Raw genomic sequence first — 21,612 nt, 5'->3', positions numbered from 1 at the left:
TGTTCTGGTTGGTTGAAAAAAGCTTTCACAATCTTTCCACCCTCCGTTCTTCTTTCCCGGCCAATTTCCGATGTGTCTGACGTATTAGGAGTTGTCACTAGCATGACCAAAAAACTATTTTGTTCTGGTTGTTTTAACAAAGCCTTCACAATCTTTCGACCCTTGGTTCTTTTATGCCGCTCCATTTCTGATGTGTCTGACGTATTTGGAGTTGTCACTAGCATGACCAGGTCATCAACTGAATCTCCAAACTCAGATACAATATCAAACAATTTTCTGAATTTGGCGACTTCATTAATTATCACAGGAATGTGCTCCCAAAAGTTCATTGCCCCATACAAGCAAACTGATATCAACATTGAAATCCACCAGAAGTTGAGCAGAAAAAAATTACCTTCCTCTTTACATTGTTCATTTACAAACAACATTTTGGCATTTGTAAATGATGGAATATCACTGCTGTTAAGAGGGAGACACCTTAATGGCTCAATGTCAGCTTTGTAGAGCAAAAACAGACTTGATCCAATCATTGCTGCAGTGGTGAAGGTTCGAAGCGTTTCCCACCATGGTTTTATGTTGTGAATTGACAAAAGGTCAAATTTGGAGTAAATATCCCCTAATGACATTATTCTTCAAGAACTCAACCTAACATAAACCATGGATTGTATGTGGTTATTATTTAATTCATTGAATATTATACAATGTTTTTGCATCCACACTACACACAGAATTCATGAACATACAAACAGTACTTTTTTCTTTTAATCTTAGTTTACTTGTAACTGCACCGAAAAACATGTTTTGTAATAAAGCTCTCTGCACTAAAAACGAACCATCTTTGCAAGCAGAACTTCATATTAGCTGAAGCAGTTATGCCCCAGATTGGGAAGTTTGTTTTATGCGCGGAGGATTTTGTTTCGGCGATCGTTAATTGCGCGGACGATCGCAACGTTTTTTCGTATGTTAATGCATTAGCTAAGTAATATTGCGCGGATTATCGGTAAATTTTCGGCAAAGTGCGCAAAAAGGGATCAATCCTCCGCGCACGACATTTTTTCCAATCTGGGTTATGCCTACACAATTCTATACAACTTGTGTAAAAATTATCAAAATCCGTTACGAAACGGCAAAGTTATGTACGTTTAAAGTTTTTTCGACTGCAGAAAAAATAGGTGTGTCGCCCAGCTTCTCTTTGGTACAATTATCAAACACAATTGCTTTTTCCGTTAATTTGTTTATCTCATTATCTACTGTCCCAACAAAAGCTTCTGTGTTTACAAACAAATCAAAGCGCACGTGTGTTCAGTCGACCGTAAAAATTATTTTTACATTTCCCTGTTCCCATTAAATCGAAAGTAAGGCTTGTTTAGTTTGCTGGATTCCTACTAAATTTGAGGTAATCAAAAGTAAATGCGCAGCGATAATTCAGAGTCGCGCACTTGGCACATCTACCAAAGCTGAACTTGCGCGTCACGTGTTAACAGTACGGGTCCAGTAACTGTGAGGTTGTTTCCTGGTTGGCTGTACGTCATCGGTTCTATTTGTATCACGCATATTTCTCTGCATTCATGTTTGAAGTTACACTGGGCTTGGTAGTTAACTGGCCTCTCTCTGACAGACCGAAGGCATAGTTTTTGTTTTAAACCACACAAACGTAAAAGCTACCAACAAAAAGAACATTGGAGAACAAGGAAGTAATCAAACCGGATATAAAACGCCATGTAGTGATGTATTTGGAAATATTCATGCAAAGGGTTGCTTCAATCAGAGTATATGGAACATGTTTCTTATTACATATCATTATCACAGAAATTGGCATCATTTCAACGCAAAATTTCTTGTCTTGTTCGTATGTACAGTTGCATCATTAAAAGGTGAAAAGTATTTTAAGTTATATAAACACTGGCACAAAAAAATATTCTCTTCTACTTGCTGGTATAATACCGACGGCACAGAATTAAAGAAATTGGTACTTTTTACAGTAAGTAATTTATTACGTCAATGTTTATTTCGGATTCTGTTTTCGAAATAATATTAACATTATACGTATTACAATAATTTCCCATGTAACTCCTCTATTGTTAGGTCTGCATTAAACGAAACACATGTTATATCCAATGTGACGATGTGGTAGAGTTAAAGTAAACTGCTCTTAAAGTAAATTGTTCCTTGCAGAAGAGTTTACAGAATATCGTATTTTTTTCATATGTTTATAAATTACGTTCCTCTCAAAAAACGTCCAATAAAATTTATACAGTATAATGTGGCCTTTCAGGGCTATTATTGAGCCGGTCCGCAACAAGAAACGTGGCCTTTGAGATGGCAGGGATAAATGTCGTGTTGTAGGGAGGGTACGGACCAGTGGTGTTGCTCCAAACTGCCGTTTGATTAAGAGATGTTAAGCTTTTGCAAAGGTTGTTGCCTTTGCCCAACTGCACCTAGTCATCAGTAGCATTACTGTATTTTGAGCAGTGTACAGAGAAACTATCTAAGTTACACAATAATGTATTAAATCACAGCCTAAACAAAGAAAGATTTAGAATAGTTGGTTACACAAAAAGTAAATAGTCGTTTTTTTACATTTCAAAGACCTAATTTCATCTCTTGCATAATCCAACAACATAACAACATTATAACGGACCTGATGGGCGCCCAATGGGATCCGTACGTGAATAGCATTATTTTGACTCTGTTGTATTTGGTGCAAATTTGCGTACTCGAGCAGATGTCGCCATTTGGTAAAGTGGTATTGCAGAATTTCCGTGCCGAAGCCCAAGTCAAATTAGCAGAATTCCGGTAGAAATAAAGGAAGTTGTTGCTACCTTGTATTACGTTAAATGTGTAAATTATTCTGAATTTTAGGCTACTCTACGTTGGCGAAACACTTTTTAAGGGATCGTTTGAGATCCAAGCCAAATTCAAACTTCAACAAGTTATTTCATTGTTTAATGCCTATAAACTTGCGTAATCCATAAAGTTATTGCTATAACAACATTGTAAAAGTACAATAATGCACACCTGAAAGGAAAAAAGCCTTCCATGAAACGGTAACAGTTGTGAAATTCCATCCGGTCGATTGATCGGTTCTTATAAGTTCACCTTCAAACGAGAGAGCCTTGATTTTGTAAACATCCAACTCAAACGTAAGTGATGAACTTTCCGTTGGAACTGCCTAAAATTTAAAACCCCTGTGTTAATTTCGGCCGGTTGACATTTGTCTCTTAAATCTGTTTTGGATTAATTATGTCTGTTTTTTACCACACTGGGACTTGAACCCACGCTATCTTGCTCACAAATCTCGATTTTCTATCATGCGTGACAAGCTTTTATTAGTTTCATCGTTTTGAACGATTATGCCAGAGACCTAAATAGCAAAGCCTCAACATTTCCCTACAGTGAGACAAATGTCCCTTACTTAAAAATTCCAAATTCTCAGTTTAGTGCCGAGGTATAAAAAATAACTGCAGTTTAATTTGCAAACTGTGTGTTTTATTTTGTAAAGTTTCTAAATTTCCTCGAAAAAAGGATTTGCGTTAGAGTTGACAAAAAAACATAATAAAACGTCGCAAATTGTAAGCGGAAATTAAATCAAAATTCATTTTATCTTCCCAAATTCATGAATTAAAGTGCATATGACACGGCCATGACAACTTTGCGTAAAACATCCAAGTTTTACGGTTCTACGTTCACTCAAAAATGCAGAAAACTGCACGAAAAGTAACGGCGACCAAAAATCGTGAACCTTTTGCGCTGAGGAGAAAAGCACATCACATAAGGCGCTTGCTTCGAAAAAATACATGGTTTAGATAGGAGAAGGAGCCTTTTTTTGCAGATATCGAATAGTTTCAAACATAGGAGAATCCACAGTTTACGTTACCTTTAAAGGTCAGGACAGGATTTGCATCACACAAAAATATGTCATTGTGACGTCACGAATCAAAGGCTTATTTGTCGCTAATTAACGGAAGACCATAGGGTATAGCAAAACGACATAACTGTGAGTGGACAAAACGACAATGCTAAACTAACGGTTTGTCTCTGTCGTGTTTTCAAAAGTTCATGTATCACGTTAGCGATCATAAAAGCTGTAACTACAAAAGCACCCTGTCGCAGTGACTGTTTTATTATTACACAACTTAATAAGACATAATAGGTCGAACAGCGGCCATCTGTCTTCAGCCTAAATTAACATAAAAATCCGTTTATTGCACTTGTTCACTTTTTTTCCCCTGTTTAATGCAATATTATGCTTAAACCAGTTTTACAATGTTTTCCATTCCTACGCAAAAGGCTTGCTGCCAGCACTCGCGCACGACCGAAGCGCCTTTATGACGTCACGCAACAATATCTCGCTTTCGCACGATTTCGTTCGCAGCGGCAAAAGTGCGACTTTGATCAGCTGTGTCTCAGAAACCAGTCGTCGTATCAAGCTACTTTTTCGCCAAAAATGTTGTAAAGTTTTTAATCCATATTAGTTTTACCTCAACGTCAACGTGTAGAGGCGAAATGCTGAAACACATTTTGTACACCACTGTTATGTTAAGTTTGAAGGTCGAAGAAAACGTGTCCAGCGTGAAAGCTCCATGGTAAATTCTTGCTGTGAAACATTCAAGATGTTACATCGTGGTCTTATTTTTGCAATGTCACCCACAGAGCTATTGAACCCGATCTGTGACGTACTCAATAAAATGGAATTTTAATGCAATGCAATCAGTACAAACAACGTTCGTGGCCCCCGAAAAACCCCGCTGGGCATTTTGTCCTTGAGAAACTCTGCGTTACATATAGTAGCCGAATTCGACATATCACAAAATATGAGCATATTTAGTGCCAAGTTTGCCCACTGTGACTACACTCACTATTAAACAATGACCTAATTCCTCTAATGCACCTCATATTTATAGTGCAAACGTTTTTGTAAGTTAATCTACGGTTAAAAAGCATGCATATTTTACCTTGGCTGAAAAGCAAGAAAGAAGAAAGTGCCAGTAGTTGGTAGCCGCTATACATGTGTATTTTCAGGCCACGTGCCAGAATTTGCTTTAGAGACAGCAGGGCCTCAATCTAACACTGGGTTGTTTTCACTGCAACCGCGTCACATGTATAAATTCCTAATCAAATGCATCATCCGCAGCAATCAACTACGCACTTAATTTTTGGGACGTGGTCTATTTCAAGTAAGTTATGAAATAAGTAGCCTACTTTTCGTTATTATTCATTCTTCCAAGCTGTTAATTGTCAACATAACATATTCCCTGTTGATTGATCGTCGCTTAACACAATATAGTATATAATGCTTCCAGATGGTTATGAAACAAACGTGGAAGTTGTTGTGGATTTCCGTCATGTCGCTTACAACAATCAACCTACATACTCTACCAACTGAAGGTTTGACGTTTGTGTTGAATCTCTGTTCCGTTTGGATTAATCCCAAAGCAAGCAGCACTTACTCGTCAATGGTTCTAAACCTTTTTGCTACTACGGACCCTATCAAGTTTCAAAACAACTAACAGCTGGCAATCCTTTAAATCTGAGCTGAAATGTTATAAATAGAAAACAATGAAATGCAAACTACTATTTATTAAGGAGAAAGAAGGCACATTGGGCCAGCGTTTAAAATCACGGGATTTTGAGCGTTGTATAAGATAGCAGGGAATTTGCGTAGCTTATTTACATCGATTCAAACACAGGACAGAAAACAGTTACGCCGAAAACGAACATGTCCTTATACTTTTTGTCAGTTTATGCAATTAGAATAATGGGCCTGCACAAATTTATACGTAACAAATGTGAGTACATAATTGCCAATAATTTAAGCTCTGTTTACAAGTAATTAAACTTCATGCAATTAAAGGTTACAGAACACAAACAGAAAATTGGGCGTTACACGCGAAACATTCTTCATTTTTACCAAAACTAACAAAAAACAGTAAAATCATTTTCAGCAAGGGGTAATTGAAGTACTATATACATTTAGGGTTTAGCTTATAGTCCACAGGAATGTTCGTTTTAAATAACATTTTGTGTTGGAGAAGAATTTTCGTTTATTTCTTCCCCTCCTGCCTTCTGCTCTTCGTCACTGTTGTGTTTTGGGTAAAATTCCGCCATTCTTTCATGACCACGAAGGAAATCGTAGCAATGGATAAGAACCTGGGGAATGGGTTCAATGAACAGGTTGAAAAACTCTTGCTTGTCTGCAATCTCTTCGTAGGTAAGCTGTACGAGAGTCAAAATAAAAAGTTTACCAAGTGGAAAGTATTAGTTATCGACTATCTGCATGCAATAATCGACAACTTATCCAAACAGCCCCCAAAAACTATATTACGAGGACAAATATTTCACAAATTAATATTTCTATGAATACCTACGCATTTGCGATATTTTTGTCATATTATTTTTTGTTTCTGTTTTTTTTTTGTGTGTGTGTGCAATAAACGGTGGCCAGGGATCCCAACTGCTAAGACTACGAACAAATCTTATAAATATCCAAAAGGTCGACACGGATTTGAATATTTGAACATATGAAACCATTTTGTGAAAAGCGTGTTGTTCGTCGGAACAACAGTATTGGCTCACATGATTGTACAAAAAAATGCCGGTGATTTTGCTTTCTAGCACTTACATTAAATTTTTGAAGCACTCTCCAAGAACAAATGAAATTAATTTGGTTAAGGTTTAAATTTTTTCGTAGCGCACAATATAGATTTTTGATTGCATTTTCGTATCCATAAGTTCGACATCCGTTTGTTATGAAAACACATATTATCATGTTAGTAGTTGTTGACATGAGAAACAACCTCATGCAATTCGTGGTTTATTGACTCTAGTTCACACCTTATTACGCAGTATGCGAATGATGTCTTCGATTCCGTCGCATTTTTTATCGTTCCGAGTTTCATTTGACGTTGTCGGTATTTCGTAATCACTCAAGTCGAACTTTGCTGTCTCAGGTTCGTCAGAATATTGTTTATCCTCCAGGTATTCTTTGTTATATTCATTGAAAGCTTTCTTGTTTATTTTGCCAGATTTGATGCCTCCTAGCACAACCGTGCGAACTTTCTGAAAACGACGGCAAGTGATTTATATGAGATATCCTACACTTTTAGTCCATCAATGAGTTAAACGTTAGTTCAAATCATATATTACGCTTGTTAATAATTTTGTAATACAAATTGCACGTCCTTGCAGTATTGTTCAACCTCGGCTTTGGAGCAATTTTAGGTGTGTTTACATACGATGCCTCTGTGGAGTTATTGATACTTTATACATATAATAACAATAAAAAATACTTTTTCCCCCATATCAACCTATTTCAGCAGCAGTTTTGACACAATATTTGTAATACTTTTACATTTATAACTATAATTATCCCGTGTCAATTCAAGTTTTAGGAAACTAACTTTATTTTTATTGACCATCAGCCAGCTAATGGTAAATGGATATTTCTGTCTCTGCCTATGCCACACGCAGTTTACCTCAAAAAAATTGTTTTTTCTTTGAATATCCCACAGTGCTGGGTGTTTCTCAACATCCTCCAAAGATGGTCGTTTTTCCACATCATAAGATACCATTTTTTTGACCAAGTCGCAGGCTGTAATTCTTTGTTCCGCTGTAATATGTAGAGTCTGTGTGCTTTGGGAACCAAGTAAATACTTAAAAGTTGGTGGATGCTTCTTTCGAATATTTGTCTCGTGCTCGAAATGTTCATCTCCGAACATATATTTACCAGGAGTGAAAACATAATGAATGTAAACACCCAGTGCAAATATATCGCTCCAAAATTTCTGAAAAAACTTAGAATTTATAAATTACGTTTTCATGAAAAGTTTGAACATACGGGCTCAATGTTGTCGTCGTAACATTCCGGGGCCATGTAAGACGGGGTTCCCGCCACTTTAGTAGTTTTCCTTGAGTGATCGTGACTATGTTTTCGACTTAACCCAAAATCTGCGACCTTGATCCAAACTTGCACATCCACAAAAATAGTGGTTGCGTCAATAACAAAGAACAATGTGTATTCTTTCCCGCAGTTTACAATAATTTGTTGTAATTGTTGTGTCTTCTGCAATGTTTGGTGCCTCTGCCTCTAGCACGTGAGTTGACAAGCGGTGTCAACGTTCCCCCTTTTTCTTTTTCTTTTGTGCCCCTGCGTGTTTTAGTGTGATTCAATTGTTGCGTCATACCTGATGAAGTCTCGCCGCATGGCAGACGAAACGTCGTAAAATACAATACGTTTATGCCAGAAGAGCAGTACATTTTTAATTGATCCAAACTTTTCCTCCTAAATCCTTTTTAAGGAGGAAATTTCCTGGTTTGACATCACGATGGACTGTAATGTTTTAATACAGTTACAAACGTAACGCAGGAAAAATGATCAACATCAGAAATACAACCTATGCCCTTTCCGTGAAGATGCTTTAAACCAGTAATCGACTGTCGAATAATTTCGTGTGCAGTGACATCTAAATACTCCAAGTAATTGACTTCCATTTTTAAACCATTCTCCACATTTATCGGGTTTTCTATATTTCCACATTGGTTGGACACCCACTAAATTAATGTTAATTTAGGTAACAATACACACGCATTTTAACAAACAGAAAATACTTTTTCAACATCTCCTTCGCATAGTTCCATGACAAAATACAAACAATTACTCTGGAAAAAAGAATATGGTTCACAGCGAACGCTACTAGTTAACTTTTTTTACCTTGTTGAAGGAACCAAAATACCTAACAATGTTTTGATGGTCGGTCATGTTCAGAACGTTTTGTTCCTCATCCGGTTTTCTATCTTTGTTTGGATTAATGCATTTTGCGGCACAATATTTGTTGTCCCTTTTTCGAATGCATCTGCAAAAATAATGGTTGACGCAAAGTATCCGCTTGGAGGTAAAAGGATTATTTATATTTTAAAATACTGTAACTTGTTTTCAATGTTTTTAGGGTAAGTTTAACCCAAAATTTATGCAACGTTTTCAGAAACATTAGATTAACTTAAAGACGCGCAAACCCTATTAATATGGTCAAGACCGTGTCAAGGGCTTTTAAGGCGAGGATATTTGCTGAACTTAAAATGACTACTTTCTTTCAAAACTCATTTAGGTGCAAAAACATCTGAACAAATATTCTTACAAATTTATTGTTGACCCATCTGCTCCTTGACCAATCGTTTTACTAAGTAAAGTATATTCCACAGCTGTTTTATCTTCTGAGACTATGTAAATAAATATATATAAATATTGAAATAAAATGTAATGGATAAAACACACACGCACATACCTTGAGAATTTGTGTAGACATTTAACTGAAAGTTATAAAATATTAGAAGTGATTTGAAAGCTGAGCAACAACAATGTTTGCATAACTAGAGTAATGTTTGTAGGCCTTTATACTGATGTATTTAAAAAAATTGGGAGCAAACAAGTATGCTTCAAAAAAAATTATATGTTTTGCGTTCATTTATTTTGACACGAACAAAATCCTTTAACATTTGAAATCAAATCAAAGTTTATTGTATACGTGCAACGCAGTTGTGTAGTTATGTTTGTCAATTGACCAACAGGCATCTTGACTGAAAAACCCCCAACAAATCCACAACAAGAAAGCTTTCGTGGCTTATATTTGATTTGAGTTCACATAAACTTGTTGAAATGCATAAACTTACATTATTAAATTGTGTATCAATAAGTATTAAACCGTTATCCATATTGATGTTTGTCATCACAGATTTTTTCTGGGAGTTGCTCTACAATAAAAATATTTGTGAGGCTTCCTTATGAATGAATAATATCTACAATACGTTTCCTGCATAGAAAATAACAATATTTATAAGCGTGGTAGTGATGTTGGTAACTTGGTTAACCAATTTTACGAAATACTTGCGTAGTGTTGATGTTAATCGAATTTTCCGACCACATATATGCTTTATCTTTGCACAAACTATTTTGTGGCCCTTTCACACAAGTTGTACGACTCGACGAATTTATTTTATAGTACCAATGTTTATACGAATTTACCATGTTATTGCTTCGGATATATCTCATATCACATCAGCTGTTTTTGCCATTTTTGTTCAGTTTTCGTTCATTATTGTTGGGTTGTAGGTGGCTACAATTAGTCGACACCGAAAGGTACAATTCATGTTTCCAATTTCGCGTCATCAATGGATCTGGCGCGTAGCAGGTAAAGGTTGACTGATATCAAATCCCAGTTGATGCCATACCGCTAGTTCCCGTTAATTCCAGACCTTTTTCTTCGCATATACGTAAATTTTTATTTTTGCTGCTTTGTACTTGAATTCCTCGACAATTTTTGCTTTACTTCCCGGTGCTCTATAATAACTTACTGTGACTGTAGTTTTCCCGCCCATTTTTATACATCACGTGATTTTACAAGCGGTGTTAGCGTTATCCCCTTTTTCGTGTTGGCACGTTTTTTGGCGTTAGTTGTGTGCTGTACATGTCTCATTACCCTGAGGGAGCCTTGTTGGATAACAGTCGAAACGTCGGAATAAAGTTACATGTTTTATATTTGCCAGAAGAACAGATTATTAAATTTTTGCTTTGCCGAAACGTAAAGTTTTACCAAAAAGGATTTTCGTCTCCTCTACACGTGTGCTATTGGAGAAAACCTATCAATGCATTTTCAGTCAATCTTTACCTGCAGCATTGTGACGTCAGATCCGTTGATGACGCGATTTTGGAACCATAAGTTGGCTTTATGTGTTTTGGCAAAACTTTTTCAGAATTGGCGTTTTTAAATCTTTGTTTCGTGTTTATTGCACAAAAATAATGGTACTGCACTCAAAACTAGACTGAGCAGAGAAAACTGAATTGCAAAAACATGTGGTAGGTCTGAATGCAGTTGTGATCAGTATTTGGTCGAAACATGTCACATACCTTGGGAGGGAAATCATTCTCAACACAAAAGTGACTGTCATATTGTAACTCGCGCATACTTTAGTGCCCTCACCGAAGCTGATTGCTGATGAAGGGCAAAATTAAAATAAATGCTCTTTTGCACAAGATTGCTGCCTACATTTGACCCCCTCCCCGGTCCACAAGTTGCTGGTTTGTCACGATTTAATGCCCAAACGCGCATTTGAGTCAATAAATTGTAATTATTGTGAATAGCGATATTAATGCCATATCATGTTTTAACCAATTTGTATTTGAATACATTCATTTCTTCGTCTTTTTGGCTTTGGTCTAAAAACTGCTCAAAAGAATACTTGCATAGATTCGCAAATACTAAATGCCAATAAATGTATTTCTTTCATGGTCTAAATTTCGTGAAAGTTTTGCATGTAGCTTTAATGCATACCTTATACCACTTTTGCAATAGATTTCTAAAACCAAAATAACAGTTTACGAATTGTTATAAACAAGCCAAGAAATACTTACCAAGTCTACTATTGGTTTCGATGCAGTTGAAGGTTCCAATGACGTATTATTCGAATGTGCAACAGGTAAAACACCTGCTGCATCCGGTTCAGCTGATGGAGATCCTGTGCTTTCTTCCTCATGCAACTGTTTTCAAGTAGATTAAATATGACAAACGTCTTTTATGACTTTATAGTGTTGTTAATTTTGTTACAACAATATTGTGATATGTCAAATTCTCTGCGGAGCATAATAAGGAATCCATGAAGTTTTAGTCGTACAATATTACATATTAATTATTATCCTGTGTCTATAGGGTCTAGGTTATTGTTTATTGATACATCATTTTTGCTCAGTGAATTGGTCACAGATTACACATAGTAAAACAGCCGTGGTTTAAATATAGCAATGTGGAAATTAATGTTACGCGAACTTGGACAGCTTATAGATGATTTACCTACATCAGAACACGAAACTTATAAGATAAGGCTCGCGCGGGTGGTGACGTCATTTTTGCTATCGGCCACACACCACTAAGAGGCGGAAAATGCGCAGTAAGCGACGCAAAACGCAAAATACACAATAAACGGCATAAAACGCAACAAACACATTGCACATTAAATAAAAATAGTGGTGCTGAAGTGCCGTCCACGTTGAGTTGTGGTTGTTGCTGTTGTATGGACAGCGACTCCATCAGCAGGAGACGGTACCTGTCTCTCGCCAGCGCAAGGATTTGTGGCTCACTAAACTTAACCTTGTGAGTCGGGTGGTCAAGTAGGTGTTTGCACACCTCCGATTTTGAGGATCGTTTGTGCTCATCGATCCGCGTGCACAAGTTTCGAGATGTTTGTCCGATGTATGTTTGTCCACATGAACAGGAAAGCTTGTATACCACGGACGAGAGGTGCAGGGTCTTCTGGCGATCTTTAAATGGGAACTGTTGCGCAAGTTTGCATGGTTCATGCACGAAACGCAAGACCGTTTTCTGGTTGGTGCAGCGGTCGACAAACCGTGACAGTTCCCTACGAATTCGGTGGTTAACAGGTTACCATACCTAGGCCCTATTAACCACCGAATTCGTAGGGAACTGTCACGGTTTGTCGACCGCTGCACCAACCAGAAAACGGTCTTGCGTTTCGTGCATGAACCATGCAAACTTGCGCAACAGTTCCCATTTAAAGATCGCCAGAAGACCCTGCACCTCTCGTCCGTGGCAAACACCTACTTGACCACCCGACTCACAAGGTTAAGTTTAGTGAGCCACAAATCCTTGCGCTGGCGAGAGACAGGTACCGTCTCCTGCTGATGGAGTCGCTGTCCATACAACAGCAACAACCACAACTCAACGTGGACGGCACTTCAGCACCACTATTTTTATTTAATGTGCAATGTGTTTGTTGCGTTTTATGCCGTTTATTGTGTATTTGGCGTTTTGCGTCGCTTACTGCGCATTTTCCGCCTCTTAGTGGTGTGTGGCCGATAGCAAAAATGACGTCACCACCCGCGCGAGCCTTATCTGTGACGTCGGTCAGGTCAACTCCTTATAATGATGGAGCTACACCAATCGCGTCAGTCAAACTGATGATGACATAAGTTTTTGTCGAAACGTCTTATTTTAACATGACAGTGTTAATAACAATATGGGCCAGTCTATTCATACTCAGAGTTTACGAATTGTTATAAACAAGCCAAGAAATACTTACCATATCTATTGGTTTCGATACAGTTGAAGGTTCCAATGACGTATCATTCGAATGTGCAACAGGTAAAACACCTGCTGCATCCGGTTCAGCTGGTGGCGATCCTGTGCTTTCTTCCTCATTCAACTGTTTTCAAGTAGATTAAATTTGACAAACGTCTTTTATGACTTTATAGTGTTGTTAATTTTGTTACAACAATATTGTGATATGTTAAATTCTCTGCGGAGCATAATAAGGAATCCACGAAGTTTTAGTCGTACAATATTACATATTTATTATTATCATGTGTATAGGGTCTAGGTTATTGTTTATTGATACATCATTTTTGCTCAGTGAATTGGTCACAGATTACACATAGTAAAACAGCTGTGGTTTAAATATAGCCATGTGGAAATTAATGTTACGCGAACTTGGACAGCTTATAAATGATTTACCTACATCAGAACACGAACCTTTTTCGTTGATATCATTGATGTTACTTTTACTTCACATTTATATCATAACAAAGCTTCCCCGAATACTATATTAATATACGTAATGACACTGTTTACTCTCGCATAAAATTTCACACAAAAGTGACTGTCCTATTGTAACTCGCGCATACTTTAGTGCCCTCACCGAAGCTGATTGCTGATGAAGGGCAAAATTAATATAAATGCTCTTTTGCACAAGATTGCTGCCTACATTTAACCCCCTCCCCGGTCCACAAGTTGCTGGTTTGTCACGATTTAATGCCCAAAAGCGCATTTGAGTCAGTAAATTGTAATTATTGTGAATAGCGATATTAATGCCATATCATGTTTTAACCAATTTGTATTTGAATACATTCATTTCTTCGGCATTTTGGCTTTGGTCTAAAAAACTGCTAGAAATACTGCTCAAAAGAATACTTGCATAGATTCGCAAATACCAAATGCCAATAAATGTATTCCTTTCATGGTCTAAATTTCGTGAATGTTTTGAAGTAGCTTTAATGCATACCTTATACCACATCATGAGGTTTTCGGGCTTGGCAGCCCAGGCAATGCAACTTGCCAGGCAAAATTCACATATAGGTTGTGCGCTTGCGCACCAGTTTACCTTGGCCACAATATACCCCGTGAAACCACTGAGCTCCTGTTGCTTGGTTGGTAGTGCGTTGGGCCTGGTTAGCCCAGGGTCGTGAGTTCAAACCTCACCGGGAGCTTGATTTTCATATCTCGCTCCGACTTGTCATGAAAAAGTGGCTGATCCAGCTAGGCTGCATTGCCTGGGCTGCCATAAGCCCGAAAACCTCATGATCGCGATACGCTAGCTGTGATCGCTAAGCAAGGACCTGCGCAGTGGGGCGATCCTGCCTATCATGCCATTGCATGTAGCTTTAATGCATACCTTATACCACTTTTGCAATAGATTTCTAAAACCAAAATAACAGTTTACGAATTGTCATAAACAAGCCAAGAAATACTTACCAAGTCTACGATTGGTTTCGATGCAGTTGAAGGTTCCAATGACGTATCATTCGAATGTGCAACAGTTAAAACGCCTGCTGCATCCGGTTCAGCTGGTGGCGATCCTGTGCTTTCTTCCTCATTCAACTGTTTTCAAGTAGACTAAATTTGACACACGTCTTTTATGACTTTATAGTGTTTTTAATTTTGTTACAACAATATTGTGGTATGTTAAATTCTCTGCGGAGCATAATAAGGAATCCACGAAGTTTTAGTCGTACAATATTACATATTAATTATTATCCTGTGTCTATAGGGTCTAGGTTATTGTTTATTGATACATCATTTTTGCTCAGTGAATTGGTAACAGATAACACATAGTAAAACAGCTGTGGTTTAAATATAGCCATGTGGAAATTAATGTTACGCGAACTTGGACAGCTTATAACATGGTTTTACCTACATCAGAACACGAAACTTTTTCCACGATATCATTGATGTTACTTTTGCTTCACATTTATATTTAAGCAAAAGCTTCCCCAGCAATATATTAATATACGTAATGACACTATTTACTCTCGCATAAAATTTCTAAGAAAATTAAAATAGGGCCTAAAATGTGGTGTCACAAGAGTATGGGATGTTCGATTCGAGTTTTGTTGTATATTTTTTATACGGTACTTACTGTGTACGGTACTTACTGGTTCACTTGGATCTCTTGGAGGACTAGCAGTCGCCCATGAATCGTTGTCTGATTCTTCGTTTTCCAGTGGTTCGGCCATCTATGTTCAACAAAAATGTTGTAAAAAGTTCTCTTCGACTTCATAAAATCAAAAAACCATGGTTTTTGAAAATATAGGTTATTAGGTATACAGCCTTCGCAGCCCAGGCAATGCAATCTAGCTGGATCAGTTACTTTTCCTGACAGGTCGGAGCAAGATTTGAAAAATCAAATTCCTGTAGCTCAGTCGTTAGAGCAGTGGACCTGGCCGGCCCAGGAACGAGAGGAAAAGTTTCTACAGTAAGGTCAGGCAAAAAAAGTTATTCCAAATTCGAAAAACTAGATATTTTTGTGCCGTAAACAATTGATAAGCGGTGAGATGTAGTTGTTATCTTCAAGAAAAACAAGATTTATTTTTGTTTATTCTTGTTCAAGCTTTCAATCTACCTGTAAAATATTACGCTTCTTTGTACGACGAAGTTGCTTCATATGTAATGACAAAATCTTTTCAAAATTGACTACCTCTGATTCCTGTTTGTGGGACAAAAATGATGGTTCTGCAAAACTGAAGTACAGAAACATGTGGCAAGTCTGAATGGAGTTATAGTCAGTGTAATCGCCAAAGTTTGTGTCTTGAACGCAACCAACCATCGCGGGGCTTAATTTGTCTGCGTATAATAAATAGTATATACGCGTTTTAAAGCGAATGTTTCATGTTGTTGCGTGAAGGCCCAACTGTCGGTAAGTGTGGCTTATTTTGTGAATTGTGTGCTTTATTTGGTGTTTATCGTATGTATTTGTTTGCAGAAAACCTTACGTTTACGAAACTTGACCAATTTAATAATAAGTGGGAAAAGTGTGCGTATCAGTTGAGACAGGGGCAAGTGAGCAGCGTACCACAGCTTCGAATTAAAAAGCTGTGGTTACAGTCAGTATTTTGTCGAAAGATATCACATAGCTTGGGAAGGAAATCATTCTAACACAAAAGTGACGGTCCTATTGTAACTCGCGCATACTTTAGTGCCCTCACCGAAGCAGATAGTTGATGAAGGGCAAAATAGAAATAAATGCTCTTTTGCACAAGATTGCTCCCAACATTTGACCCCCTCCCCGGTCCACAAGTTGCTGGTTTGTCACGGTTTAATGCCCAAACACGCATTAGAGACAATAAATTTTAATTAGTATAAATCGCGATATTAATGCCATATTTTAGCGCTCACTTTACCGCATTGTAAAAAAGCGGATTAATTGCCTTTTCGCCGTGTTTCTCTTGTGCTGGTGTTGCGTGGACTCGTGGAGTCATTCTTAACTTTGAGCAATGCAAAAAGGCAACACAACGCATTAATAGTGACCCGGACGGGTCAGAAACGTATATTCCTTGACATAAGTTTCAAATTAAGATGGATGGCAGTGATAGTAAGAACGCTGTGGCGATCAAGTTTCCCACATTTTGTATGTGGCAGCCACGTGTTTGGTTTCAGTAAGCTGAAGCTCAATTTGCTTTGAAGAAAGTGACAGCTGACGAAACCACAAGTACTTTTACGTAGTGTCAGCTCAGGATCAGAACACATTTGATCGTTTGATCGACTTACTTGAACAACCGTCGCAAGAAGACAAGTTACGCAGCAACTAAAGAGCGATTACTGACTATTACTTGACACCATCGCAAAGAGCTCAACAATTACTCCAAATGGCAACTTTGGGTGATCGGCTGCCAACTGCCCTAATGGACGAAATGCTGGCGTTGCTTGGGAGTGAAGGACCTTGTTTTTTGTTCAAAGAATTATTCCTGGAGAAGATGCCCGCTGCCGTACGTACGGGTTTGGCTGGAAAAGATTTTCCTTGTGCTCGCAGTTTAGCGCAACAGGCGGATGCTCTGCTGTTGGCTTGTCGGAAAGACGAGAAATACGCAGTATTAAAGGTGCGACGCTCGAGGTTCCCCACAACAAGTAAGAAACGCTTCCAAACTATGCTTTTACCACCGTCGTTTCGGTAAAAACTATTGTCCCCTATGTTCATTTCGGGGAAACGAGCAAGCCGACCGTTTTTAGCTGCTGCGACGGTCGGCAAAACGAGCAGCCTATTTTTTCTAATGGACCCCATGTCTAAGCGTAATTTTCTGTTTCTCTTCGACTCGTTTTGAGCGCCGCACAAACATCGGACGTACGGCTCAGGTCTGATCGCACTAAATTTGCCCGCTGGGAAGTTTAAATGGAATTTTGTTTTGGCGGATGTCTCCAGGCCACTGCTCGGCGCCGAATTTTTAAAAGCACATTCTTTGTTAGTTGATCTTCAACCACAGCGTTTGATCAGCGCACAAACGTTTGCTATAGTGTTCCAATTCGAAAACCTCAGATCAACGCATAAATGCTCTCACCTCAGACAAGAGTGATTACGCGCGTTTGCTGGCCGCATTTCCCGCTGTTACACCGGCTCACTTCTCTGAATTGCTCCCCAGGTACGGAGTGCGGCATTTTATAACAACAAGAAATGAGGTCGCCAATATGTTCAAAAGACCAAAAGGTGTAATTACCGCCGTTTTGGCAACATTCGCGGGGCCAACTGAAAATTGGTGGTAGCCACGCACAAGGTCGATTTTGCAAAAAATCCTGCCAAATTTTCTGAAAAGTCCTGAATGTGAGGGATTGAATAACGATCTGGTTGGGTAGCTACATTTAATCGCCTGTAATCTCCACACAGCCTCCAACCGCCTGTAGACTTTGGAACCATGCGTAGCGGCAAAGCACAGGGACAGGACGAGCGTCGGATAATCCCCATTTTTAATTCCTGCGCACGTCATTTGGGTTAAAAAATGCCGCCCAAACATTTCAACCTTTAATGGACACAGTTTGCCAGTCTCTTGATTTTGTATTTGTGTACCTAGATGACATCTTAGTAGCAAGCAAAACAACTGCTGATCACTACAACCATTAAAAAACGACTTTTGACGCGGTTGGCTGAGCATGGTCTTGTCATCAACGTAGCCAAATGTCAGTTTGGCGTCGACCAAATTGATTTCCTCGGTCACAGAGTCAATATGCATGGTGCGTGTCCGTTGCCTCATAAAGTGAAGCAATCCAGCAGTTTACTCGTCCCACAACCATCAAGGGGCTTCAGGAATTCGCGGGTATGATCAATTTCTATCACAGGTTCATACCAAACGCAGCAAGCATCATGTCCCCAATCTATGAACCGTTTTCGGGAAAAGCTACACAGCTCGTCTGAAACAATCGCCTGACTTCAGCATTTGAAAAAGCTAAAGCAGCACTTACGCGCGCGACGCTGTTACACCACCCTTTGCCCCAAGCGCCAACTGCTCTAACTACTGACGCGTCACAAACATCGGTTGGAGCAGTGCTGCAGCAATTCATTGATGGTGCCCGTTAGCTTTTTTTAGTAAACGTCTTCGACCACCCGAAGTTAAGTATAGTGCATTTGACAGAGAACTTCTCGCTTTCCATTTGTCCAGGACATTTTTGCTACTTTCTGGAAGGTCGCAGTTTTGCTGCTTACACTCTTCAAGCCTACCGAACGGCTGTGGCCAATCTCAAGTTGCAAGACATGCGGTATAGTATTTCCGAGGACTCCATACTCTGTGATGTCTCTAAAAACGTCCCACGCCCGTTTGCACCCAGGCCTTGGCAGCGAAATATTGTCGACATTGTTCATGGTTTGTGGTCTGCTTTATGGACTTCTTTCAATAGGTTTATTGGTGTCAAGCTTCATCGCACGATGGCTTATCATGCCCAGTGAAATGGTCTGGTCGAACGTTTCCATCGCCACTTGAAGAGTTATGGCTCGGCTCACCCTTATGGCCCGGCTCACCGACAGCAATTGGATGGACGCGCTGTCCTGGGTTATGCTTTGAATCCGCACCGCTCCAAACGAAGATTTTGGAACATCGTTGGCTGAGCTCGTTTACAATTCACCGTTGGCTGTTCCTGGCGATTTTGTTGTTTCAACACCCACCGAACCGTCCCCGCGTCGACTTTTGCTTTGAGGTCGGTTGTTAGAAGGTTCCTGCCGACACCCATGTCGCGTCACTCACATCCAAAAGAAAATGTTCCGAAGTCATTAGACACAAGCGCTTATGTATTCTTGCGAACAGACAAACATCGCCCGCCTGTGACACCTCCGTATGAAGGGACATACCGGGTAATAACAAGGACAAACAAAACGTTTAAACTGGACTTTGGCGGGCGCCAAGAGACAGTTTCTGTTGACCGTTTAAAGCCTGCCCACGTCGACCTGACACAACCGGTTCAAATGCCTCAACCACCGCGTCGAGGAAGGCTTTGCAAACAGAGTGAAGTTCCATCCACCCGGCAACCACCATTATCACCCGATTATTCTATTCAACGCACGGGCTCTGGTCGCATTACTCGCCCTCCGGCCCGTTTATGTTTCTCTTTGTTCGCTTCTGGCGGGGGGGTTAAGTAGCGCTCACCTTACCGCATTGTAACGAAGTAGATTAATTGCTTTTTTCGCCGCGTTTCTCTTTTGCTGGTGTTGCCAGGGGGACTCGTAGAGTCATGTTTAACAATTCAAGTGGACAATTCAATAAAGCAGTGCAACATCATGTTTTAACCAATTTGTATTTGAATACATTTATTTCTTCGTCTTTCTGACTTTCGACTAAAAACTGCTAGAAATAAATATGTTCCTTTCATGATCTAAATTTCGGAAAAGTTTTGCTGTAGCTTTAATGCATACCTTATACTACTTTTGCAAAAGATTTCTAAAACCGCAATAACAGTTTGTGAATTGTTGTAAACAAGTCAAGAAACACTTACCATATTTACTGTTGGTTTCGGTGCAGTTGAAGCTTCCAATGACGTATCATTAGAACGTGCAACAGGTAAAACGCCATCTGCATCCGGTTCAGCTGGTGGCAATCCTGTGCTTTCTTCCATATCTAACCGTTTTTCGATAGATTAAATGACAAACGTCTTTAATTACTTTATACTATGTTAATTTTGTCACAACACCATCCGTTTATTCAAAATTCTCTGCGAAGTTTAAAAGTACAAAACTCTGGTTCATTATCGGTTTGTCAACAAACGGAACTGTTGCCACTCTCTTGTTTGCGTAAATTCACTGATAAGCTGAGAAATCGAGCCATTTCTGTGGACACCTAACCTGTACCTGTCGGTTGACACTTTCTAAAGCTTCCAAGCGGTGTGCAACAAAAGCACGGTCGAATTACACGCCGTTTCGCGATTTTTGCTGGTTGACAATAGTCAAAAAACAATGAAAAGAGTACAAAGACAGTTATTTGGCCTGAGTAAAACAACGATTGAAGTTATTTTCCAAACGAAGGTACTGTACAAACTAAGACAATTGTCACTCGGTTATAACTTGAAAGTGCGAAAAATCACGTCACTTGTTGACCCGATAAAATCTTTCTCTCAGAAACAGCAAACTTTTTCAGTTATCATACTGAGGGGGTATACCATTTGCTGTGTGTCAATTGCTGTGTTGTAATATCGTTTAGCTCTATAGGCATCAAATCAATTACGGGTAGGTTCTTCTGCAAAAGGTGTGAGTAGTAATAATGAGCCGAGTAGCATGGGCACTCTTCACTTGGTTTGAGATCGGGCACTCTTCACTTGATTTGAGATCGGGCACTCTTCACTTGGTCTGAGATCGCGCACTCTACACTTATGTGGGATCGGGCACTGTTCACTTATGTGGGCTTGGTCACATATTGTATGAAAAATAACTTAGAGTGGTTCATTTGTTGAATGAGTTGGTCGAATAAGGACGTAAACCCAAGTGAGAAGTTTTTTGAATGAGCACTGGTCACTAGATGGTATAAAAGAGTTGTGACTGTGAAGGCTTTCGGTTTGTTCACTTGCCTTCTGAGTTGTGACAGGGGACAGGAGTACTAGATTGCGGCTGCAGTGGAGTTGAAGGTTGGTCTTTAGATTAGTTTAGGGTTAGAAATTGTATGAACAGTAAGAAAGTAATATTAATGAAAGTTTGATTATAGTTTTTAAGCTAGAGATACAATATAGTTTAAAATGCAGGTGTGATCGAAACTGATTTAGTTGCTTACTTTTTACAAAAGGTTTTTGTCACAAAATGGATCAACCACCGGGGAAGAAACGGCCGTTTACATGAGCCACTTGTGATGCTAGATTTTGGAAGAAAGAACATTTGGAAAAACACATGTCCTCTTGCGATAAACAAGTTACATGTGATCATTGCGAAAAAGTGTAAGTACTGAATATTTTATAGTGAACCAATTGGCGCCACCGTAAATCCACGACCAACGCCAACAAGAAAAACTATTGGACTAGCCGCTGAGAAATTGGTCAATTTAGCAAGAGAACCGTCAAACCAAGTCACTACTGACAACATTGAAAATCAAGAACC

At 39.0% G+C, this 21,612-nt stretch overlaps 2 protein-coding genes across 5 annotated transcripts in view; both read right to left on the bottom strand.

Moving 5' to 3' along the window:
• Nucleotides 1-5,562: 5,562 nt before the first annotated feature.
• LOC145913137 (serine/threonine-protein kinase/endoribonuclease IRE1-like) overlaps nucleotides 5,563-21,612 on the bottom strand; it is a 34,761-nt gene continuing 18,711 nt past the window's right edge. The window contains exon 12 of the mRNA XM_083000686.1: nucleotides 5,563-6,216. Within this exon, the coding sequence (XP_082856812.1) occupies nucleotides 6,010-6,216 (207 nt within the window). The 3' untranslated portion in view covers nucleotides 5,563-6,009. The remainder of the gene's footprint in view (nucleotides 6,217-21,612) is intronic.
• Nucleotides 7,899-20,249, bottom strand: LOC145913138 (uncharacterized). Of its 4 annotated transcripts, none has more exons than XM_083000689.1 (13): nucleotides 20,028-20,249; nucleotides 15,215-15,295; nucleotides 14,535-14,660; nucleotides 13,087-13,209; nucleotides 11,405-11,530; nucleotides 9,667-9,747; nucleotides 9,282-9,306; nucleotides 9,135-9,216; nucleotides 8,711-8,852; nucleotides 8,608-8,658; nucleotides 8,394-8,550; nucleotides 8,233-8,329; nucleotides 7,899-8,146 (listed from the first exon to the last, which is right to left on the bottom strand). In XM_083000689.1, exons 1-12 carry the CDS (start codon nucleotides 20,145-20,147, stop codon nucleotides 8,259-8,261), a joined length of 1,185 nt encoding a protein of 394 aa, XP_082856815.1. In that variant the 5' UTR covers nucleotides 20,148-20,249; the 3' UTR covers nucleotides 7,899-8,146; nucleotides 8,233-8,258. The 4 variants fall into 4 exon arrangements, 3 of the variants coding, with proteins under 3 accessions (XP_082856815.1, XP_082856816.1, XP_082856814.1); XM_083000690.1 differs by having other exon boundaries at nucleotides 8,255-8,329; XM_083000688.1 differs by having other exon boundaries at nucleotides 7,899-8,329.

This window comes from Ascidia mentula, chromosome 9 (assembly GCF_947561715.1).
Source record: "Ascidia mentula chromosome 9, kaAscMent1.1, whole genome shotgun sequence".
Classification (NCBI taxonomy): domain Eukaryota; kingdom Metazoa; phylum Chordata; class Ascidiacea; order Phlebobranchia; family Ascidiidae; genus Ascidia; species Ascidia mentula.
Note: the sequence above shows the minus strand (reverse complement) of the source record. Positions and strands in the feature narration are given on the sequence as shown.

Coding starts and splice junctions, on each gene's coding strand:
- LOC145913138 (XM_083000688.1), bottom strand. CDS start 20,147: ATGGAAGAAAGCACAGGATTGCCACCAGCTGAACCGGATGCAGATGGC. Junction 13,210..14,534: donor CGAAACCAATCGTAGACTTG/GTAAGTATTTCT, acceptor ACTTGAAAACAG/TTGAATGAGGAAGAAAGCAC. Junction 8,330..8,393: donor TCTTCACGGAAAGGGCATAG/GTTGTATTTCTG, acceptor AAAACATTACAG/TCCATCGTGATGTCAAACCA.